Below are 23,019 nucleotides of genomic sequence, written 5' to 3'. Positions count from 1 at the left end.
ATCTGGGCTCGGGACCAAGTCTGGTGGGGTGTGTGGGGGGGGGCACACGATCCCGCAGCCTCCTATATCCCAACCTGATGCTCTACTCATAGAGCCACTAGGCCCCCCCTGTAATATTGGTGCAGTACATACAGTATATGTAAAAGCATTTGGAAGTTTAGTCCAAAAATATGTAGCAGTTCTAAATCTACCTGTACTATGGCCACAAATCCATCAGAGAAGGTGCCTCTGAGGATGGCATTACGGGTTGTACCAACTAATATTTCCTCTCCATCCACATCAGCAATGGTACGAACTGCCCCAAACTTTTCTGGAATCTGGAGAAAACAAATTATGTCATAATATTAATCAAAATGCCTTTCTTTTTATGCGACTCCACAGATCTCTGCACCAACAGTATCACATGCACAAATACAGCTGTGGTTCACCTCACACTCTCTCTCAGGTGCCAGATCAGCGCTCCAGCGGATGATCTTGCGGTCTTTCCCTCCTCCGCTGAGCAGAGCGCCACCCTGCAGGGTGCACAGAGTGAACACGCTGCCTTCGTGGGCTCTCGTTTGACGCATGATCTGGAAGGTCTCTGAGGCGTAATGTAAGAAATCATTTGTAAAACTTCAAATCTAAGGAGCACGGTTGCCACAATAAATGTGAAATGAAGCAGATCTGAGTTCGCCACGTGGCTGAATAGAGTTGCAGAGATGGGAGATCTGTCTCCACAGATTTGTGCTTTAATTTGGAGTTTTTACTGTAGTCACTGACCTTTGGCTCCTTTACCCAGAGTTTTAATATCTGCAGCGGATTTTCCCCACGTCAGAATGTTTCCTTCAGAGTCACCGGTCAGAACATCTCCAGTCAGACTAAAAACAAAGCACTGGATAAACTTGGGCTTCTTGTATTTCTGGAAAACAGAAAATAACAGTTCTGTTAGGAAAAACATCACTAAGTTTTCCTCACACAACTTTGTCTGACCTGACACCCAACAAATGTGCAAATAGCCAAAAACACAAAATCTGATAGCTATACATAGATACTATGTGAGACACCTATGACATTTTACATTATTTTCTTTTGACATATAAATGGTATGCTACTGTAAACGGCTAATCACAACCATCACTTCTCTCCGTTTCCCCCCCCCACTTCCTTATTCAGGTCAAACTGAAGAAGCTGTAAATTTCCTGTCGTAGTATTTACTTAGTCAGAAATCGGAAATAAGCTGATTTAAGGACACTGCAAACTCCCACAAAGTACAATCAGGATAGGTTCAAGTGAGTCTTACTCCAAAGATGCCTTGTTTCTTGGTGAACTGTCCTGCGCTGAGCGTCCAGAAGTAGACGTGGGATTTGCCACAGGTGATGATATTGGTGCTGTCACTGGGGTTAAACTCCACAGCAAACACAGCCTCATTGGTACTCTGTAAAACCAACACAAAGAAAATAGACAAGTTCAAGGACACTTTGACATGTGACCGGAGCAGCCGGGGATCGAACCAACAAGTGCGAGATTGGTGGACGACCGCTCTACCTTCCGGCGCCACAGTGGCCCCTGAACCGTACTAAAGGCCTTAATGTAGCTGTGTGTCTCCTCCAGTACTGAGGCTGAATCTGCAGACTTGCCAAAAATCAATCAGACTATATATATTCACTGTTGAATTTGTCATTGTAACACTGTTTAGTAATGTCAGCTAATATTAATTACGTGTGAATATTCCTGCTTTGAATATTGTAAATAAAGCCTTACTGTTGTAAAGCCATTAAAATGTCTTTATTAATAATCATTTAAATGCTGATTATCATAATTAGTTCATTTAGAATCAATCTTGACTTTACTCTGACATCTCTTTACCTTGATCTCTGCATGCTTGGTCCCTTTGTTGCAGTCCCATACTGACAGCATGTGTTCATTAGAGTCATCAATCACACACAGGAACGCTCCAGAGTCCTGAAAACAACAAAACCACATTTCTACTGCCATTATTCTTGAAGCAAAAAAGTGGCATTAACTAAGTCTTTCCAATAAGTTCTACTTTGCCATTTTTAGTATGGGTACTTAGGAATACGAAATATTTCAGAATGGTAAGTTATGTTGATAAGTTCACTCACAGCAAAAGAAAATGCAACTGATCCCACCCCCCTCTGAAAAGTTCCCAGACCGATCTGCTGTAGTGTGACCAGGGTAGTGGAATCCCAAATATGAACACAAGGCTGCAGGGGCTAAAACACAAACACATATTTATGCTCCGCATGTAGTTACAAAAGACCAATAATACAATAGACATGTAATGCAGAGTCATTCCATAAGTACATTTAGATTTGTTTAGCGAGAAGTTAACATTACAATTAGTAAATAATTCACAGTATATATGTGCATAACAGTTACCAGTGACATGTCCAGCTATGTTCATAGCAAATCATTTGAATTAAATTGATTAAACTATATATGTATTAATGCCTCATGTGTAAGTGTACACAAGAAAAGCATTTAACGATGTTTCACGCCGTCTATCGCAGCAGACGTCACCTTTCCGTCTTTATCTACTCCTGCAGTTTGCCCAGATGCCACTCGCACTTTGTCAGGATGGAGAGTAAGGCTACAGAAAAAAAAAAAAAAAAAAAAGAGTAAATAACAATAACTAAATAACAGAAGAGGTTGTATGGGATAAACCATATTTAAAGAGGCCATATGATACTGTTCACAGTCAGGTTTAAAATACTACTGTAAAGTCTGACGTTATTAATTCACTTGTTGCGTTCCTGAATTTTAAGGAAGCAGAAGCATTTCTAAGAATTCACTTAACAGTCATTACATTTAAACTGTAGCTGTGACATCGAGGAAAAAAACAGTAAGGTTATGGGCTGTCTTCTTCTTTTCCTTTGGGCTGTTCCCTTTCAGGAGTGACCACAGCGAATCATGTGTGTCCATCTAACTCTGTCCTCTTCTCTCACACCAACTAACTTCATGTCCTCTCTCACCACATCCATAAATCTCCTCTTTGTTTTTCCTCTAGACCTCCTGCCTGGCAGCTCCAACCTCAGCATCCTTCTACTGATATATTCACAGTTTCTCCTCTGAACATGTCCAAACCACCTCAATCTGTCCTCTGACTATCTGCAAAACATCTAACATGACCTGTCCCTCTGATGTCCTCATTCCTGTCCATCCTCGTCACTCCCAAAAAGAACCTCAACATCTTAAGCTCTGCTACCTCCAGCTCTGCCTCCTGTCTTTTCTTCAGTGCCACTGTCTCTAAGCCGAACAACATCTCTGGTCTCACCACCGTCTTGAACACCTTTCCTTTCATTCTCGCTGATACTCTTTTATCACACAACACACCTGACACTTTTCTCCACCCGTTCCAACCTGCCTGCACTCGCCTCTTCACCTCTTTTCCACACTCACCGTTGCTCTGAACCGTTGACCCTAAGTACTTAAAGTCCTGCACCTTCTTCAGCTCTGCTCCCTGTAACCTCACTGTTCCAACTGGGTCCCTCTCATTGAAACACATGTATTCTGTCTTACTGCGGCTAAGCTTCATTCCTCTGTTTTCCAGAGCAGACCTCCACCTCTCTAGATTTTCCTCCACCTGCTCCCTGCTCTCACTACAAATCACATCTCTCTGCACCCTGTCATACGCTTTCTCTAAATCTACGAAGACACAATGCAACTCCCTCTGACCCTCTCTGTACTTCATCAGCGTCCTCAAAGCAAATACTGCATCTGTTGTTCTCTTTCTAGGCATGAAACCATATTGCTGCTCTCAAATGTTCACCTCTGCCCTTAGCAGAGCTTCCACTACTCTTTCCCACAACTTCATTGTTTGGCTCATCAGCTTTATTCCTCTGTAGTTGCCACAGCTCTGCACATCTCCCTTGTTCTTAAAAATGGGCACCAGTACACTTCTCCTCCAGTCCTCAGCATCCTCTCACTGTCCAAGATCTTGTTAAACAAACTAGTCAGAAACTCTACTGCCACTTCTTCTAGACACTTCCATACCTCCACAGGTTTGTCATCAGGACCAACTGCCTTTCCACTCTTCATCCTCTTCAACATCCTCCTCACTTCACTCTTACTAATCTTTACTACTTCCTGACCACTCAGAGTTTGTCTCAGCTCCTACCTGAAAACTACACAACATTCTTCCTTTTTCAACTTCCACCACTTCAACCTCTGCTCTGCCTTTGTCCTCGTCATCTTCCTCATCACCAGCATCATTTTACACAGCACCATCCTGTGTTGTCTGGCTACACTCTCCTCTACCAACACTTTAGAGTCACTGATCTCTTTCAGATTACAGTCTACATAAGATGTCGTCCACCTGAGTGTTTCTACCTCCGCTCTTATACGTCACCTTATGTTCCTACCTCTTCTGAAAGAAAGTGTTTACTACAGCCATTTCCATCCTCTTTGCAAAGTCTACCACCATCTGTCCTTCTGTGTTCATGTCCTGAAGACCAAACCTGCCCATCACATTCTCATCACCTCTGTTCCCTTCACCTACATGTCCATTGAAATCTGCACCAATGACCACTCTCTCACCTCTGTGGATGCTCTGCATCACTTCATCTAACTCACTCCAGAATTTCTCCTTCTCTTCTAACTCACATTCTACCTGTGGGGCATAACTACTAACAACATTGAACATCAAGCCTTCAACTTCCAGCTTCAGACTCATCAACCTGTCTGATACTCTTTTCACCTCTAGAACATTCCTCACAAACTCCTCTTTCAGGATAACTCCTACTCCATTTCTCTTCCTATCTGACCCATGGTAGAACAACTAAAACCCTGCTCCTAAGCTTGTAGCCTTGCTACCTTTCCACCTGGTCTCCTGGACACACAGTATGTCCACCTTCCTTCTCTGCATCATGTCAATCAACTCTCTAACCTTCCCTGTCATAGTCCCAACGTTCAAAGTCCCTACTGTCAGTCCTAAATTCTTAGCTTTCCTCTTCTCTCTCTGCCTACGAACACACCTTCCTCCTCTCCTTCTTCGACCGACAGTAGTCCAATTTCCACCGGTACCTTGTAGGTCAACAGCACCAGCGACGGTTGCTGTTAACCAGGGCCCCGACCGATCCGTTGTGGAAGTCATTGTCATGATTTGCATTTTTAATTTGGCATATGTTTTACGTCGGATGCCCTTCCTGACACTACCCTCTGCATTTATCTAGACTTGGGACTGACACAAGAAAACACTGGCTTGTGCCCCCTTGTGGTTGCAGTCCTTATGGGCTGTATCATCAAAATAAAAGAGAAAAAGTCTCAAAGTTGAGAGTAGAGAGGTGGAGAGCTGCAGAATTGGCAAAAATGAGGAGGACAACCTCTTTGCTATTTTCATCTAGTAACCTAATCCATTTAGCTTCAATATGATCTTTAAACCATTTGCTTTCAGTGAGTTGTAGCTGAAGTTAAGACATTAGCAGAGACCTTTAGGGATGATACCTTGTTAACAGGTTGAATCCAACAGAAAACGGCAGAGGGCATAGATGAGTTTCAAAAACAGATTGTTGTCTGACTAAATTGCTAAAATAAAACTAAATACCAAGACACAGGTAATAAACTGAACACAGTGTTAGACCCAATAATGACGTAAATCTAAATGGATGATCAGGCTACTACCAAATTAACTTAAAGCAGTACACAAACCTTGGTCATCAAGTCGCATATATTCACACCAAAACAACGATACTGGGGTGATGTCCAAGGCAAGTTTGTCATGTTACCGGTGCTTCTGTGCCCCAAAGTTTGGTGAAATGTTTTAATCTGGCTCTGTCTAGTTGTTTCGTTCATTTTTCCAACCACTTTATTCTGTGTGAATACAAAATCCCTTTGAATACAAGTTTGTCTCTAACTTGAGTACAAAAAGCATGTAGGAATTTATCCCATTGTGGTCAGGAAAGGCTGCCAAAATAAGTCAGTCAGGACTAGGATTCAGTTTGAGGTACTAAAAAAAAATAATAATAAAAAAATCCCAATGTACTCCACTGGAGGATGGTATTTAGGCTCAGAAAAAGCAAACTACAGCACATGATGCATGAAGCAGTGGGAAAGTCCCCTGCTTCCAAAGCTTGATTTGAACATGCTTATTCTTTTTTTAAAGCCTAGCTGTCATTAGAGACATCAGATTCTCAAACCTAAGTGTAACTTTGTACATTGCTGGGCTTAAAATGGTTCATGTGCATTTAGTAACATGCCAGTGTGCTGTTCACATCCCAGATCTGTGCTACACGCATTGGATGTGCATTGCAGATCAGGGCTGAGGTGAATGGTAGGTTTGGAAAGTGATGTTCTTTCTTTTTTTTTTTTTGGCTTGTTGAACCATATTGTTACACTAGATGGCATAAGTCTGGCCTCCAGTACTACTGCAAGGAACCTTGGAGTTATTTTTGATCAGGATCTATCCTTTAACTCACATATAAAACAAATCTCTACAACAGCCTTCTTCCACCTACGGAACATTGCCAAAATTAGGAGCATCCTGTCTCAAAGTGATGCCGAAAAACTGGTCCATGCATTTGTTACCTCTAGGTTGGACTACTGTAATTCCCTACTTTCAGGATGCCCCAGTAACTCCCTAAAGAGCCTGCAATTAATCCAAAATGCTGCAGCAAGAGTGCTGACTGGAACTAGCAAGAAAGATCATATTTCACCTTCACTAGCTTCTCTCCATTGGCTTCCCATTAAATGCAGAATAGAATTTAAAACCCTGCTTCTTACATATAAAGCTCTGAATGTTCAGGCTCCATCATATTTAGAAGACCTCATAGCACCATATCATCCCAGTAGACCACTTCGCTCTCAGAATGCAGGCCTTCTTGTGGTTCCCAGAATTTCCAAAAGTAGAATGGGAGGTAGAGCCTTTAGCTATCAAGCTCCTCTCTTGTGGAACCAGCTCCCAGTTCAGATTCGGGAAGCAGACACCCTCTCTACTTTTAAGTCTAGGCTTAAAACCTTCCTTTTTTAATAAAGCATATAGTTAGTTATAGTTATGCTGCCATAGGCTTAGACTGCTGGGGGACCCACCCCCCAATGCACTGAGCTCCTTTCCTCCTCTCGACCATCTCTCCTCTCCTCTCATCCAGCAATTGTCACCACTGTATGTCATTAACTCTGTGTGTTCTCTCCCGTAGTTGTCTTTGTCCCCCTCTCTCTGTCCCTTTCTGCAGGTGTCCCCCGGCTTTGAAGCTGTGTGTCTTCCAGCGTGAAGCTACTGATCCTACCAATCTGCCCGATGTTTTGTTGTTGCTTTTGTTGCTCTGTTCTTTTCTCTCTCCCCTTTCCACTCACCCCAACCGGTCGAGGCAGATGGCCGTCCACCCTGAGCCTGGTTCTGCTGGAGGTTTCTTCCGTTAAAGGGAGTTTTTCCTCTCCACTGTTGCCTATGGCTTGCTCCAGGGGGAATTGTTGGGTTCTCTTTATATATCTTTATAATCTTGACTTTATTCTGTAAAGTGCCCTGAGATGACTTTGTTGTGAATTGGCGCTATATAAATAAAGTTGAATTGAATTGAATTGATTTCCAGCATGTCAATAGAGAGTTAAATGGGTTTAAAGGGCAACTTCATCAATTTTCAACTTTCTTTCTATGGCATTACTTTAAGGTGTAAATGTACAATAATGCTTAAACCCTATGAGCCAGATGACATCCCCCAGTTTTTCATCACTGAGTTCAGGTGATGTAATCTGGAGGAGCTCTATAGGAGCAGGGTGACCATGATTGTCAAGAACCAAAGTAAGCAAGTTCAATATCAGTAAAGTCAGCCTTTAAGACTTAGGTTAATGGAAAATTTTCATAAACATCGAGATTTCATTAGCCCTGATTTCAGGCCCCAGCTCATTATAAAATATTCACCTTGCTTATTTAACCTGTACATAAATAAAGATGAAAATGTCAGGTAAACCATTTCCCAATATTTCACATTCAGACCAAGTCAGGCTGAGCATCTCTTTCACAGAAGGAAAGCGTGAACACGTTTCCCCACATGTTTATCAGCTTTTGTTATCCATCTATTGCTAATTTCATTTTCAATTCTTCTAGAATAGATGCAGTTAATATACAGTTCACTCATCTACTAACCAGCGAACACAGTCTGTGTGTTTCCGATAGTGGCGCTGTGTGCGGTTGTTGATATGGTAAAGCACAATGACACAGGCGATGAAGTACACCGCCTCGCCTGTTGGCAGGAAATACAGGTTGTCGCGGCAGTCCCGTCCTCGATAACCATAGCTGACATGACAGCGTCAAGGTAACATTCATGTTAATTGCTGCTCCATGTAATTTCTTAAATGACCAATTCACCCCAAGAAGAAAAAAAAAAAAAAAAAAAAAACTTCATTTCTGGTTCCAGTGCATGTGGAAATTTCACCTTTTGATTTTTCCTTACTCATATAAAAAGATGAATAAATAATAATGCTTTTTTAGATTTGTAGCATCTAAATGTAAGATAAACCCTATAAAAAGGGAGGATACACCCAGTCTAGCTCCAGTTTCTCTGAGGGTGGCTCCATCTTCAGGTCTTCATAGTTTTGGATGTTGGAGGGGATATACATGGTTATTGGTCGGCCTCGAATGAACATTTTGATTGACTGTCCTGGAAAACAAGTACAGACAAGAATTAGTAATGTAGCGAATAAAGAAAGTAATTTCAATTTCAATAGTTTTACTTTATATATTGCTATAAAAGCCAGGAAGAAGGTTTGGTCAAATACAGTGTGGTAAACTCAAACTTAAGAGTTGTCACTTAAGTGTAAATCACGTATTAAGAATAATGGGCTTTAAGTCTTACATTAAGAAACCAACTTTAAATTTAAATCCTGAAGCTGCACTAACTGACCAAACCCTTTTTTACATACTGAATAAAGAATCACATCCAGACATGGTCCAGAGTTGTTGCTGAACACACTTAACATACAGTGGGAGACTGTAGGAATAAGATGTGTTCTTACATGACAAACTCCACTTGACTTCTGTGTGAAGTGGTGCCTGATCAGAGCAAGAAGGAGGTAACAACATGAGACAAAAAGTATTCTTAGGAGATCAGGGTGGATTTTTTTTTTTTTAAGCAGCCCATCAAATCAGAACTAGCCACCTAACAGAATTGTAAATATGCTCCTCGCTCACAGTGAACTCTCCAGACAATTAGCCCGTCTACATGGCCTTACTCCATCTTATCCATCTGTTGTCTAAACCATTTATCATACCATCATATCAACCATACCATCCATACCATACCATCATATCAACTTTCACACAACTGTAAAGTTGGCCATGTGAAACAGGAATAATGCTGTTGTCACTAATGGTAGAAGGTAAAGATGTCAATCAGAGGAAGGTTTTGTAGATCTATGCAAAATGTTTTTGTGACGTGAATGTCATATATGGATCCAGCACAATATTGAAACTTTACGGGCAATATGGTAATACTGATCAGCTACCAAGGGCTACATCAGAAGACTGGAATATTGCTGGAAAAGTACAAACTGCTGTGTTGACCTTCCCAACATGACAGTGCCTCTACCTTGGCCGTAGGTTCCTCTTCTGGACCCGGGGGATCCTGAGTGAGAATGAAAGGACAAGTTTAGCCAGACAAATAAACAAGATCCTCTTAGCTTTAAATCAGAGCTGATTCCAACTGCAGTTGACCCCACTTTAAGAATCCCTAAAGATCAACTCCTAGTTCAATCTATGAGCTTCAAATTTCAAGCTTTTATATTCTGAGATTCCATTTCTTTTTCGGACTTACAACCTGGCTCCATTACCTCGGCAACTCTTCTTTTTTATGAGACTAGAGGGTAAAGGCAGGCAGTACAATGAAATGTCCACATCTGTAACTACTTGCCTATCTGAGTTTTAGGGAGGACTTGCTATGATAGAATCCCTATACTACAAACAAGAAGTCATGTGACGGTGAAACAGTAAATCAATTAAGCTGGGTGGGACAGAAACTACAGCATTGCAAGGCATTGAGATTCTAGGCAGGCGATTCACGCCCATCATTTCTTATTTTTGGAGTGCAGATTGTCATCGAACTTGATAACCTCAGCACTCTACGTTACACCACGAGTGCAATTACAACCCAGACTAGAGCACAGCAGCACAGAGTGGGGGAAGAGAAGGCTACAGTAATGGGTGGGTTACAAATTGGGGGCTATAGATAACAAAGTCAGCTACCCAGCTCTAAACAGCTGGTTTAACTGATGGAAATTAAGTGTAAACAAAACATGAAAGTACCACTGCCAGCTGAACAGGAAATCCACAAGAATTCAATAAAAAAAAAATTTTTTGATTAATTAAGTAATTAGAAATATTTAAATTTGCCAATAGACCTTTGTTTTATGCATCCCCCCCAAATATTTCACGTGCCTCGACAGTCAGTAATCAAAAAATAAATAAAAATAATATAGACTTGTGCCAAGTGCAGCCATTGCTCAAACAAATGAGTTATGAAGAGGCATAATGAAAGAAAGCAGAGGAAGATTTGAGAAAATGTTTTTCTGGCATCCTTCTGTGCGGAGCTGACCATCCATCATTCTGTCAGGCGAGTTAAAGTGGTGCAGCCAACAGCTTGGCTAACCACAATGGTTGTGATTCCAGGCAGCGCCCACGGTCCAAACAGTCTCTGGAGTGTTTGGGCTCACATGGTGAGTGATATTTCTGGTGTTGAGAGGGTTTGTTAAGCCATAAAGATAGCCTCCAAATGACCTGGTAGTTTTAAGCTGGAGTACTGTAAAGCAGTTTTTAAATAGTATATCAGCTGTTTTCTAGGCCAGTTTTCCTGAGGGAAGCACCGCACAGAAGATACCAAGCAAAACGAGCCGCCAAACTCTGCACGCTCAGCTGATTCTCTCCCAATATTCTAAAAACTGCTGAAAACAGAACTCTTCCGCATCTTCCTATGCACTTAAATCTATTTAAACAAAAACAAAACAAAAAAAACTTTCTGCTCTTTCTTGCACCTGCATCTCGTGAACTGTGAACACTTTTCTGATAGGACTTTGCTTTGATGTTTTGTCCTTGACTTAGATTTTTGCTGCCTTGTACCTCACTCGTAAGTCGCTTTGGATAAAAGCGTCGGCTAAATGACTAAATGTAAATGTGAGGGAGAAGTTGATATTGTGCTCCCAAACCTTTGCGGTCAACACTTGGTAATTATTACTACATTTATGCTGGCTGCATTTTACTTCACACATGTGACACATCTGTGCTTGCTGTGCTGTTGTGATTCCTAAAAGGATTCTACTTTAAGTGAAACCATTTAACTTTTAGATTAACACCTTCATCTTCTTTTACCAAAAAAGAAGAACACAAGGGACGTCTTGATGCACTGCTCAGTTTAAATTCAAAAAGTTATTCAGGGAGTGATTTGTTCCCATTTCATTCGATTTGTAGTTTGAATTTCAGAAAGTCACAGTTTTGCTGAAGTCGATCAGTAACAATACGGTCCTGTCAGCTTCCTTTCTGATTTAAGTGTGAAAGCTTTGGTAGTGCATGGCAAGGATGAGTTAATGTTCCCTATATCAAAAAAAGTCTAGAAAGTAAAGTGTTTTGTTTCTGTGAGTTCACTTACATAATCATCTCATTCACAAGTACTTTAAAACAACATATTTAGGAAGTTTCTGACTCTGCTACAGGAAAATGATCTCACCTTTCCTACCTACAATGCAAAGCTCTGATTGGCTTGGGTGTGAGGAAATCCAGGAGAACGTGCTTCACTGAACAAACATCTAAGCAGATATAAGCAGTGAATCACAGAACTCATATGAATAATGGAGTATGAATTCACACTCCATTATTATCTAAAGGCTATAATAGAACTGTGACTTGTGTCAGGGCATGTTTCCAAAAAAAAACAAAACACTCCATTTCATAGACAACTCAGCATGTTTAGAGAACGATAAACCATCATGATGAGGCCAAATTAAACTTTCCACTAGTGTTTACTAGAAGAGAAATCCTGTTTTGTAAGAATAGTCAGAAGAGTATCCTCTAACACTCTGCATTTGATGAATAAAGGAATGAGGCCTATGTTACAATGCTAACCGGACCAAAGCCCAACACTCATAAAAATTACACTAACCACATGCACGGAACCACAGTTCAACTTGTTCCTTGCCAACACTAAAGTCAAGACACATGACAACATGGGCAAAACACCACATTTTAATCAATACTGTAGCCTATACCTCTGTTACAACACACCCACCTCTGAGGGAAAAAGCATTCCTTACTGTGCTGTTACAGCAATGCACACGTTATAGTATCATGCAAACATCTATCTTGTCCCATCATGCCTACCTAAGGACAATGTCTGCTAGGCAGCATATCGAGGAAAAGCTGCCAAGAACAATATTTGCATCAATACGATGAAAACAAAATCATACTTACTCAAATAATTTCCAAGAGGAGTCTGCAGCAACGCAGAATTATTATTCCAGTTAAAGTAGCTTTAATCCTATTCATGATAGGAAACAGTGAAACCTGGTTTTTCAGCTCTTTGTTTACCTTACTGTGATGGTATCTAGGTTTCTGATTGTCTGTGTGCAGGTGTGTCTTTGTATCCTTGATATCTCGGAAATCTTGTTTTTGTGATGAATTACATCACGGTTGTATTTTAAGCCAGCTTTTCTACAACACATTTAATGCATATTGCAATGCTTTTATCATGTTTTAAATTGAAACGTCACACAAATTTCACAGGAGATTGGTTAAAATATTCGTTCCTTCGAAAATTCACGGAGATTGAATAATAGATGACGAGAACATGTGCACAGTTTACAACAGTAAAACTTACACTTCAAAGCAAGTGGATCCACCTTGTTTCCCCCCCCCCACCCCCCCGATTTAACACTCAGTAGTTGCTGATTCTTTTGGTCCACTTATTATTTAAAAAGGTACAGCTCAAAGTATTCAAACATCCATATTTAGTAAGCAATTAGTTCTCATTACTATACAGTTTCAGGATTATCCTAATATTAGACAGTGAAGACAAAAAGAAGAAATACCTCACCTGCACTGGCAATCAGCTCCTTAGCTCGGCTGTGGAGACACAAAATAGCCACTTGAGACATGAAAGAATTTCTTACAAATTAGTATCATTTATTTACTAGTCCCTGACTTCAGAGTCACATGATGTGTATCTGTGGGATTTTCTTAGGAATGGAATCTTATTATTTTCACAGGGGCCATCAGTGTTCCAGGAAGTGTCTCTTTGATGATATGTGAGATATGTGAGGCTGCAGCAGCCAGAGGAAAAAGTGATGTTTGTGACTGCGTGGTGACAGCTGTGAGTGATGGCAGTGTGTCTCACTTCTCCAGACTTGGGGAACGGGTGAGGAGGTTGGTTGAGGACGCTGCCTTCTTATCCAGACGTTTTCTCTGCCTCTCTGTGTTCCCAAGTTTCTCGCTGTTCCTACGAACCCTGGAACGCCACAGGAAAAGAATCTGCTTCAGCTTCCAGTAAACACTCAATGTGTGTCTACACAGACTCTAGACACTATACAGATGGATGCAATTATCCCACTATTTATGTACGCAAAATATTTGAGACCATGTACACATAGAGGCATGCATGTTTTGCGTTTTTATGCTTAATATCTGTGATTTCATTTCTATACCTTCCAAAGATAATTAAAAGGAATTACAACTTTACAATTTGGGTTTCATTTTTGTGGTTATGGCAATTATTGATTTCACTACAGTAAAAGATAAGACGACAAGTTGCCCCTAGTAGTTACCATATCTGTCTAGCAAGCTTTGTAATCAAACGCTGCACATAGCCAGTTTATAATGCTAAAGGTGGCCCATTTACAAATGAAAGTAGCTGGAACAGTGGGTCCTTGGCTTAAGACAGACAATGCCTGGATTTAAGTAACTTAATACAGACACGGCAAAGCTCTTTTTCACAGTTTGAAATTTCTGAATTGAAGAAAAAAAAAAAAAAAAAAAAAAGGTGCAGCGGAAAGCAAGTTATTTGGACGTCTTAGTTTAAGTTTCAGTCAGACTTTGGGGAGACTTTGATTTGAAAAGCACGTGGCATCACCCCATACACAGTATGTACTTCACTACCTTCCTGTCTGCAGCCTTTTTATGTCTGCAGGGCAAAGCTATCTGGTGATGTGTCCGGGAGAACTCTAGCAGGGGAAATCAGATTTCCCTAATCCCCTAACCTGAATATGGAAAACAGGTTTCTTGTTTATATGGCAGCTTTCTGCTAACCTGAAAAAGCTCACAGTAACGTGGTCACTCAAGTGATATAAACACACTGACAGATGAAGCCAGTGTCTCAATTCTAGCAAGTAACTGTCATTCTTGATTTAATTAGCACTGGCTCGTCATCTACTGATTATCTGAATTAGTTGCAAACAACATTGATCTTGGTTTACTTGGTAAAACTATTCAGACCTATTATGCCATGACAAAACATACAGATGGTAAATATGAAAGTAGATTTACGCATTATAGTTAGTACTGTATACAAATATTATACTTTTATGTGAGAAAGCCTCTTATCCTCAATAGATTAAAAAAATAAAAAAATTAAAAATTCAGCATTCTCATTCTATAAAGTAAGTCGATGTTGATATTTTCTCCTTTTCTCCGTGAATATTAATGCATTTGTGTATGTCACCAGATCTCAGCAATGAACCTGGTGAGCACATCTTCATTAGTGTAAGTTATTTTGGACAACGCCATAAATATTTCAACCAAGTTGTAACAAATTGTAATTACCCTTTAATCTCTTACCTACAACTAAGAATGACCCTCAACACAAGTTATAATACTTAAAACTGACAACTTGTAGAGGAGAGGGAGGGTGAAAATCAGCAATTTTAAAACCTTTGTTCGCATTGTTGATTTTAAACTGAGTTTAACAAGGCTCAATGATTAAGAAGACAGACAAACACACAGCAGTATGAAGCATAATTAATTTGTTATTGTCATGCGACGCCCCCCAGTTTCCCAGCAACATGCCATTATTCTAGAATCATTACCAGAGGAAGTGTAACAAACCTTAAAAAAAAAAAAAAGGCTTCGGCATCTATTAAACGTCACTGATCTCAAATGTAGGAAGTGAAACAGTTAACCAGCCCCTCCTACCAATTCTCTGTACTCCTACTCTTAGAATATAAAAGAGGTAATAATAAAAAGTTGGATGTGTATTATAGAGAACATTTCCAGGTATTAAGACTTTCCATATAGGGGCACGACATTTGACCAAGCCACAACAAAGAAACAGGCCAAAATAGCACATGCATGTAAAAGTAATGCACAAAGAAAACAAAGCAGGACTTTAGTACTGTGCTTCTTGATCACTAGTACAATCACATTGAAGAAAAAAATCTCAGCATGCAAGAGATCCTTGATTAGAGGAAGGTAATGTTACAGAACTGATTTTAAGGTTAGAACAGAGCTGCAGTTTGAAAAAAAATTGTGTTACTTTTAGGCATCGCATGTTTGTGCAAAACCCAGCAGAACGGCAGATCCTAAGGGGCAGTGTGTCAGGTCTGCGTGCCTGCATCATCATCATCATCATCCAAAACCCATCAGCCTTGAGGTTTCAGTAAAGCTCTAACAGAGAGGGCAACTCTGGTGGTTCCTTTGATGAATATTAACTCCAATACATGCTGTTTATGCAGATATAGCATTTCAACATCTGTACAGTTACGCAAACCACAGACTTTTAGTATTCAGTATATTTCTATACATACTGTAACTCTAACACTAACCATTTGTACATTATGCTGTGTTCAAATGCCCTCACATCCCATTTTCCAGGGGACTCGAATGTCTGTGTTCCATGGTGCTAATACTGGATATGTCACTCATAATAAGAAATCATTTTATTTATAAAGCACTTTACATTTGTCTGCAAATCTCAAAGTGCTACACACTCAGTGTGGACACATGCCACAATTAGGTACTACTACTACTACTACTACTACTACTACTACTACTACTACTACTACTACTACTACTACTACTACTACTACTACTACTACTACTACTACTACTACTACTACTACTACTACCCCCAGCCCCCTGCTCAAACACATGTAAAAGAAAGCACATGGAGGCTAGACCCAACATGATGTCACAGCATGTAATCCCCCAAGGGTTTCCTGCTGTAATCATTACATCCTGACAACCTGAGGCTGATTGTTTCATAAGCGGGTCTGCAACAGAGCTGGGGTTTGCAGAATCACAAGTCAGAATCAGAGAAAGAAGTGATTGAAGGATTACTGAAAAATTGAAGATAAAGTCATGCAGTCAATCACAAGAGAGAGGATTATTATTGAGAGAGGGGTGGTGGAGCATGGTCACGCACAGAGCCGTCTTCTCTCCTTCCTGGATGGGTGCCAGGGGTCCATTGCGTAAACCAAGGTTCTGGTCTGAGGTTATCACTGAAGTTGAAGTAGAGCCCGGTTCATCTGGAGACCAGCTCCCATCCTGGAAGTCGTCCCTCTGGAGGTTTCTGATCGTGGTGGGCTGGATGGGCTCCTCCACTGATGAAGTCCAACTCAGTTCCTTTTCCTGCTCCCCTACTCCTTCATCTTCTTCATCTTCCTCTTCCATACCAGGAACACGGTGCAGCTTGGCACGGACCTCCTCAATAGGCTGCCCTGAAGGAAGAGCATCCTCCAGGTGCAAGCTCTGGACTTGCCTAGGTAGAGGGACCCTGTCCTGTCCAGTATCCCTTCCTAGAAGGATGGGCTCTGTCTGGGTTGACCTGTCGAATGTTGCTGGTCTGGATTCCGTGGACACAGGGTTTCCTGTGCGGCCATTGGCATTGGTCACAACTCTTTCTGACAGCTGGCTAGAGATGTTTCAAAGGTTGAGATCAACACAGAACAGTCATACAGATTACAAAGATACATGAACAAAACCAGGCTTATAATGGACCAGTGTGCATCTAAGGTAGCAAACAATATGACATGTATATGTAAAGAATAAAATAATAACGACAATGGCCCTTGTCCTCCTAAGCCCTTGGCATGTAGATCTAGTACCTGGTGGGGGGTTGGATCCCATCAATGGCTGAGCTGGATGAAAGTCTCCTGCTGCTGGTGCAACCATCTGAGCAGCACACTTGATTCAGCACCCTTGCAGCACCTGGGTTCACTAGGTAAAGTAACAGTTAATTATTTATTTATCATTTTGCAGTGATACTAGTCTCATTATGGCCAGCTATGACATGAACACTCAGTAAGTATATGTGTACCATTTATGGCAGGGCTTCCTTGATTTTTATTTTTTTATACTAGTCCCAAAACTAGTTTGCTTTATGACTAGTTTGCCAAGCAATGACTCAAAGGAATGTCAAACTGTGATAACGACTTCAATTTAATAGGAAGGAATTACAATAAACATTATTTACAGGAACATAAAATAATTAGTCATTTATTAAAATAAAGTTACCAGAATATTATGCTAACCATTTAGCATAAATTGTCACATAACTTCAGTGAGCAAGTTCTAGTGGAATCTCAAGCAGCCTCCACATTTAACCAGCCATCATGTATCTGCTCAGTCCTGAATTAGATGAGTAGTAGAGAAAGTGGGACAGAGGATCAGAGTGATAGTGACTGATTTTTATAATTGTTTCACCCAGTGAAAGTACTGTTCTTTATTTTACACTAAAGTCACCTACTGATTCTAGGTGACTTTAGTGTAAAATAAACTCTCATATCAGTTTCTTAGGTTCACTAATCAGTACCATGTGTCTACTCCTCTGTTGATACAACTTGAAAAACGTCCCTTCATAGCAATTGTTGTCATTATTAACTACATTTAGTCGTGTGACGAAAGGTAATTAAAAGGAATGGGTTCAATATTCATAAGAATCTTAATGCTACAGTCTGGCTGCTGATGTGTAAAAGCTTAGAACTTGTCCAGGTGCCACCATATAATTTTAATTTTATACAAAAAAAAAATAAATAAACATTTTTAGTATAAAAGCTGTAACTGTGGCGCAGGAAGGTAGAGCATTTGTACCCCAATCTTGCAGTTGTTGGTTCAATCCCCGGTTCCTCCGGTCACATGTCGAAGTGTCCTTGAGCAAGACACTGAACCCCAACTTGGCCAGATGCATAGCAACTCCCCAATTGTTGTGTGAGTGTTTGTGTGTGATTGTGAGAGCAGTGTAAAAAGCTTTGAGTGGCAATAGGTAGAAAAGCACTAATAAAGTACAGACCATTTACAAAAACACTAACTATATTGAATGAACTCTTTAATGAAGGACTGCTCAAACTTGCCATTAGCAAATAATAATAATTGAATATATTTTTGCACGGAACAAGGAGCGTGGATGTTAGCCATCATCACTTCCATTTGAAGGACTGAGCAATTTGTCGTAGACAGAATGAAAAGGAGAACTGGGTGGAGCAAATAAAACGTTTTAGTGTTTATATGGGCAAGAAATTAACAGTTTTCTTAAAAAATGGTGAATGGTCCCTTTATCATTTCAACAACAGAATTAAATGAGCATGTGCTGGATTTTTAAAGGTTGAACATCAACGAATACCTGTTGTCTACATAGTAATTTCCAAAGTAATCTAACTATCCCTTCTAATCAGGGAATTTTTTACTACTTATTAAATTTGGAAGTAGGAAATTATAGGACATCTAGGCCCTGAAATTTGACTATATTGTCTCAACTGGCTTTATAGATAAATATAGCTGGGTGTCATCTACATAGCAGTGAGAATTTTTGGGAGTTTATTTCCTATTAAAAAAACCCAATGTTTTTTAATAAAATCTAAAAAAACAGTGAAAACAGTGTTTACAAGTATCTTTGCATATGCAACAGTTGTAAACAGGACTTGGCAAGAACACTGGGTACTGTACTACATTAGTGTTGCATCAGAAAGCGCATGTTATACACGACTAACCTGCAATTAGCTGCTGTTTCAGTAATGGGAGCAGCTGATCATGGAGGCGGATCCTGCGCAAAGCATCAGCCAATGAGGATTTCAGCAGCGTAATCTCATCCTCCTGTGCCTGCAGACGCACTTCCATCATGGAGGCTCTGTCTGGGAACTCGGCACTGCTGTCTGCCGACACATCATCTACAAAAAGGCCAGAGTGGTGTTTTAGGGTTTATCAGGAATTAGGAAACCTAGATTTAAGTTTACATGTGACAAGCCCAGATTACACTGAATCCCATTAAGTAAAATCGATACGTAAAGGTTGCAGAGAAAAACATATTTGCACATATAATAAGTCAACAGTTTGGAAGATAATTAACAACAAAGAGAGCACTGGCAGGCTTTTTAAAAATCACAACTGGACTGACCTCCACAGCTGATAACTCATCATATTCTTTCTAGTTCCATTGATAATAAAATAAAATAACACAGAATCGATTCCGAAAACCTTTTTGTTTTAACAAACAACTGCAGACTCCTATGGGACAACCTATAAAAAGTGACAACATTAACCCCCCCAACAAAGGCAAAACACACCAGGGGGAAAAATTATTTCTAAAGCTTTGAGTGTTGCAGGAAAACAGTAGCCCAGATTAAACACAGGCTTCATACACACTCCACAAGTTTTTTCTAAACCTGTTTTTTTTTTTTTGGGATGGTTGTGGAAGCAACCTTTCTGCCACAACCTGATCTTTATAAACATAATTTATTTCACAACACACCACACTTTTACAGTGCATTCTCCTTCATATTTGAAAAGATTGTGTAAAATTCATTTGACATGTGGATGGAAGTATAAATGGAAACAGGACCCAATTGCATGAGGTTAACGTCTCTGTAACACATGAATAAAAGTATCCTGTGGTTTGTTAAGTTATTCTGGTGCCACTGCTGGGGTGTGTGTCTGCTTGTATGTTTTGCTGATCAAAACAATTTAAAGGACTGTTTGAAGGTTATTAAGCTTTTAAGGTTGAAGTTGGAACTAGGTTTAGGTTAGGGCTGGGTATTTATTAATGATGATTCAATTTTGGGTTAGGGGCTAGGCCTTGCATTACATCAGTGAATGTCCTCAGAAGTATGGAAAGAGAAATATTTCTGGCTCACCACCCATTTTGAAAGGCGATTAAGAATGTTTAGAGCATTGTACTGTCCAAAACCCTCTCAAAGACTCTGTGTGCAGAGAAATGCCACAGCTTTGGCGTGTGTGAGTGCATATGGAGGACATCGCTGCTTCAAGGAGTGTCCGTGTGTGTGAAATGCCTCCCTCTGTTCTTCTGTCACAGGATAGAACTTAGCGCTGCATGTCCAGCATCAGGAGCATATTTTCCTGCTCCAGCTCCACAAGGCTGTGTTGATATTCACATCATTACTCGTTAAGTGTTAGTTTTGCACTATTGCCCAACATAGCAGAACTGTTTATTGACTCAGAAGTTTTAACAAATGTGTTTGCCGTCTTAGTACTAAGTAGGCGAGAGGCTAGAGTCTCTACAAATCTTTCAAATCTTGGCAAAACGTAACACTTCCAGTCCACAACCTAGATTATCATTGTTCCAGTAATTGTAGTTTAAAGCTTTAAAATGGCAAAAATACTGAACAGTAAAGATTGTTTTCCCCCCCATCAACATAATTAATGCACAATTGGCTATTACAAATGCTCCTTCATCAGAAAGTAAAGATGGTCAAAAAGTTATAGTTTTAAATTTTGAAAAGGTTTCCATTCCCTTGATAAACAGAAACAAACATGTGTTCACTGGCCCTAATCAACTCATTTATCATTAAATATTATGTTGACAATGCCACTTTTAAATAATAATAATAAATAAATAAATAAATAATAATAAATTATGCACCCCACAGTATATTTGCATATTGCAAATATACTATACAAAGCTGGCATTTCACACATAACACTCCTATTTTATCATCATGACCACGGACCCTCTGTGGCTCTATGAACTATTCATAAACATACACTGCTCACAAAAAGTTACTCGACTTTCAGGTGAAATTTATGGAAAATGTAAAAAGTTCATGCTGCAGTGATATTATATGATCAAAGTAGGCCATTTAAGAAGAAGCATGCAATGGTAATTTTTTTCATTTCAAACAATTTGTTGAAACAAAAGCTAACAACAGTGGTGGGTTTACCAGAACAAAAAAGGTCAATGTCTCGATAACTTGTGAATTGTTAGGTTTCGTCTTGGTCTCATGATGTCAAAATGTGAGCAGCACGATGAAGAGGACTGTTTAAATACAAACTGTCACTGAACCAAAGGTGAAACATATCGGTTTAGGACGTATTCTTGTAAAAGAAAACTATGTGTCACTTAATTTCTGGTCAAATTAGTACCTTATGAAACAAAGTGACAAAGAAAAGCCTGCAAAAAAAGCATTAGCTGTGACTGCAGCTGGACCTGGAATCACAATCAGACAAGTCTAATTTAGTGTGACAATGACAAAACAAGATATCATATTTTATGGGATTTTATTGATACCCAGTTACTACATTTAATCAAGTCCTGAATTACAATTTTGAGATACTAGTCTTTACTAGTATCTCAAAATTGTAATTCAGGACTTGAGTACTAGAGTATTGTATTTTTATGATAGTTTTACTTCTACTTCACTACTTTTACTTTACATCTTTACTTACTAGATAAAGATGATTAACTACTAAATGGATTATCCATGAATCTGTACATATACTGCTATTTTCGTTCAACACCAAATCTTAATACAACCTACCTTTAAGAAACTGTCTTGACTAGATTTGTAAATTTTTCAAAAGCAGTACTGAATTTGATCAGTACTGTTTAAAATACACATAGGGCCCAGTGAACAAGGACACATATCAAGGATGTCTATTTTAAGACTATGTCAGACATTTAAAAGGGTTCTTCTGAGTAACCAGAATGAAAAGGTTTGCAGGATATCTTGTGAATGTCCAATTTAGATGTCCATTACACATATCTACAGATGATTCCTAATTAAAGATTTCATGCAACATCTATTTGGACATTTTGTAACCATGGAATTTAGACATCCAGTGGACACCTAAAGGGGTTCTAAGATGAAGTTGTTCTTAAAACATCGTTTCAGGGCATCATGGGCAGCATTTCTTTTACACATCTATTGGAGATCATAGAGTTTCTAAATAGAAGGACATATCATGAACGTCCTAAATATTTTTGTGAATTATTCTCAGGATATTCTCTGCATCATTTTAAATGTAAGGTTAGTTTATTCCAGGTTGTAATAGAAAATCAAAAAAAACAAAACATTCACACAATTGTCTTGGGGTTTCTTTGACCTCGTAGACTGACCCCACTGTCAGGTAGAAGATACATGACACAGTCATATTGTGAGACAATTAAATAAAATGATTGCTATAAAAAAACGCCCATCATTTCATGCTGTGCTCCATGTTATATATTATATGAAACAGCCCTAATATACTCTCTCTTTTTAAAGAAGCTACACCAAAGACAAGTTTGGACTTGGAAGGGATTAATCAGCTCTGGTTTACATAAAGGTTCATCCATGTTATTTTAATGCTTTTTTTTTTATATCGTAAATTATCTTGTTTTGACCGATCTCTTTCAGGAAAGTAAGGGATTGTGTGCCAAATGTTTCACATTGTAGCGAGGGAAGCGTGTAAGGAGTTTTATCTTCTCTAACACAAACTGAAAACTCAAGAAGAACAAACTGCTTTCAGTTCTGAGTTGCCAAGATCTATTTTAAAGATAATAGACTTTACTTGCTTCACCTGCTTAACTACTGAGTTAAATAATGCTGACGCAATTATACTGTAGTTGCAAAAGGAAGAATCCAAATATGTGTTATGAGTAACTGTGCTCAGAGAGGAGCTACACATTTACCTCCCACAGCCATTAAGAGATCAACTCTAAGCACTAACAACTCTTCTTCTTTTCCCTGCTGCAAATATTTTTCCAAACATCATGGTTTAGTTGCCTGCAGCTAAAACATGCCAGTTATAGCTAATAACGTATTGCTATATTCTGTGTTGCTACTAGAAAAGTACCTTTGCCTACATTTGGTCCAGCAGCAAATAAATAAATCATTGGGTCACTGCAC

General features: G+C 39.5%; 1 protein-coding gene across 3 annotated transcripts in view; it reads right to left on the bottom strand.

Moving 5' to 3' along the window:
* The window catches only part of eml3 (EMAP like 3), a 45,429-nt gene that overhangs the window by 5,560 nt on the left and 16,850 nt on the right, over positions 1 to 23,019 (bottom strand). The window contains exons 2-16 of one of the 3 annotated variants that reach the window (XM_067525515.1): positions 18,889 to 19,065; positions 17,008 to 17,119; positions 16,326 to 16,814; positions 13,308 to 13,418; positions 13,008 to 13,036; positions 9,519 to 9,554; positions 8,471 to 8,591; positions 8,078 to 8,227; positions 2,521 to 2,590; positions 2,103 to 2,204; positions 1,846 to 1,941; positions 1,280 to 1,414; positions 760 to 898; positions 429 to 580; positions 192 to 317 (exon numbers count right to left, since the gene is read on the bottom strand). In XM_067525515.1, coding sequence (XP_067381616.1) covers positions 192 to 317; positions 429 to 580; positions 760 to 898; positions 1,280 to 1,414; positions 1,846 to 1,941; positions 2,103 to 2,204; positions 2,521 to 2,590; positions 8,078 to 8,227; positions 8,471 to 8,591; positions 9,519 to 9,554; positions 13,008 to 13,036; positions 13,308 to 13,418; positions 16,326 to 16,814; positions 17,008 to 17,119; positions 18,889 to 19,065 — 2,045 coding nt within the window. Of the gene's footprint in view, positions 1 to 191; positions 318 to 428; positions 581 to 759; positions 899 to 1,279; positions 1,415 to 1,845; positions 1,942 to 2,102; positions 2,214 to 2,520; positions 2,591 to 8,077; positions 8,228 to 8,470; positions 8,592 to 9,518; positions 9,555 to 13,007; positions 13,037 to 13,307; positions 13,419 to 16,325; positions 16,815 to 17,007; positions 17,120 to 18,888; positions 19,066 to 23,019 lie in introns of all 3 variants that reach the window. The other 2 variants (XM_067525514.1, XM_067525516.1) reach the window with 2 other exon arrangements.

This window comes from Channa argus, chromosome 12 (genome assembly GCF_033026475.1).
Source record: "Channa argus isolate prfri chromosome 12, Channa argus male v1.0, whole genome shotgun sequence".
Classification (NCBI taxonomy): Eukaryota; Metazoa; Chordata; class Actinopteri; order Anabantiformes; family Channidae; genus Channa; species Channa argus.
Note: the sequence above shows the minus strand (reverse complement) of the source record. Positions and strands in the feature narration are given on the sequence as shown.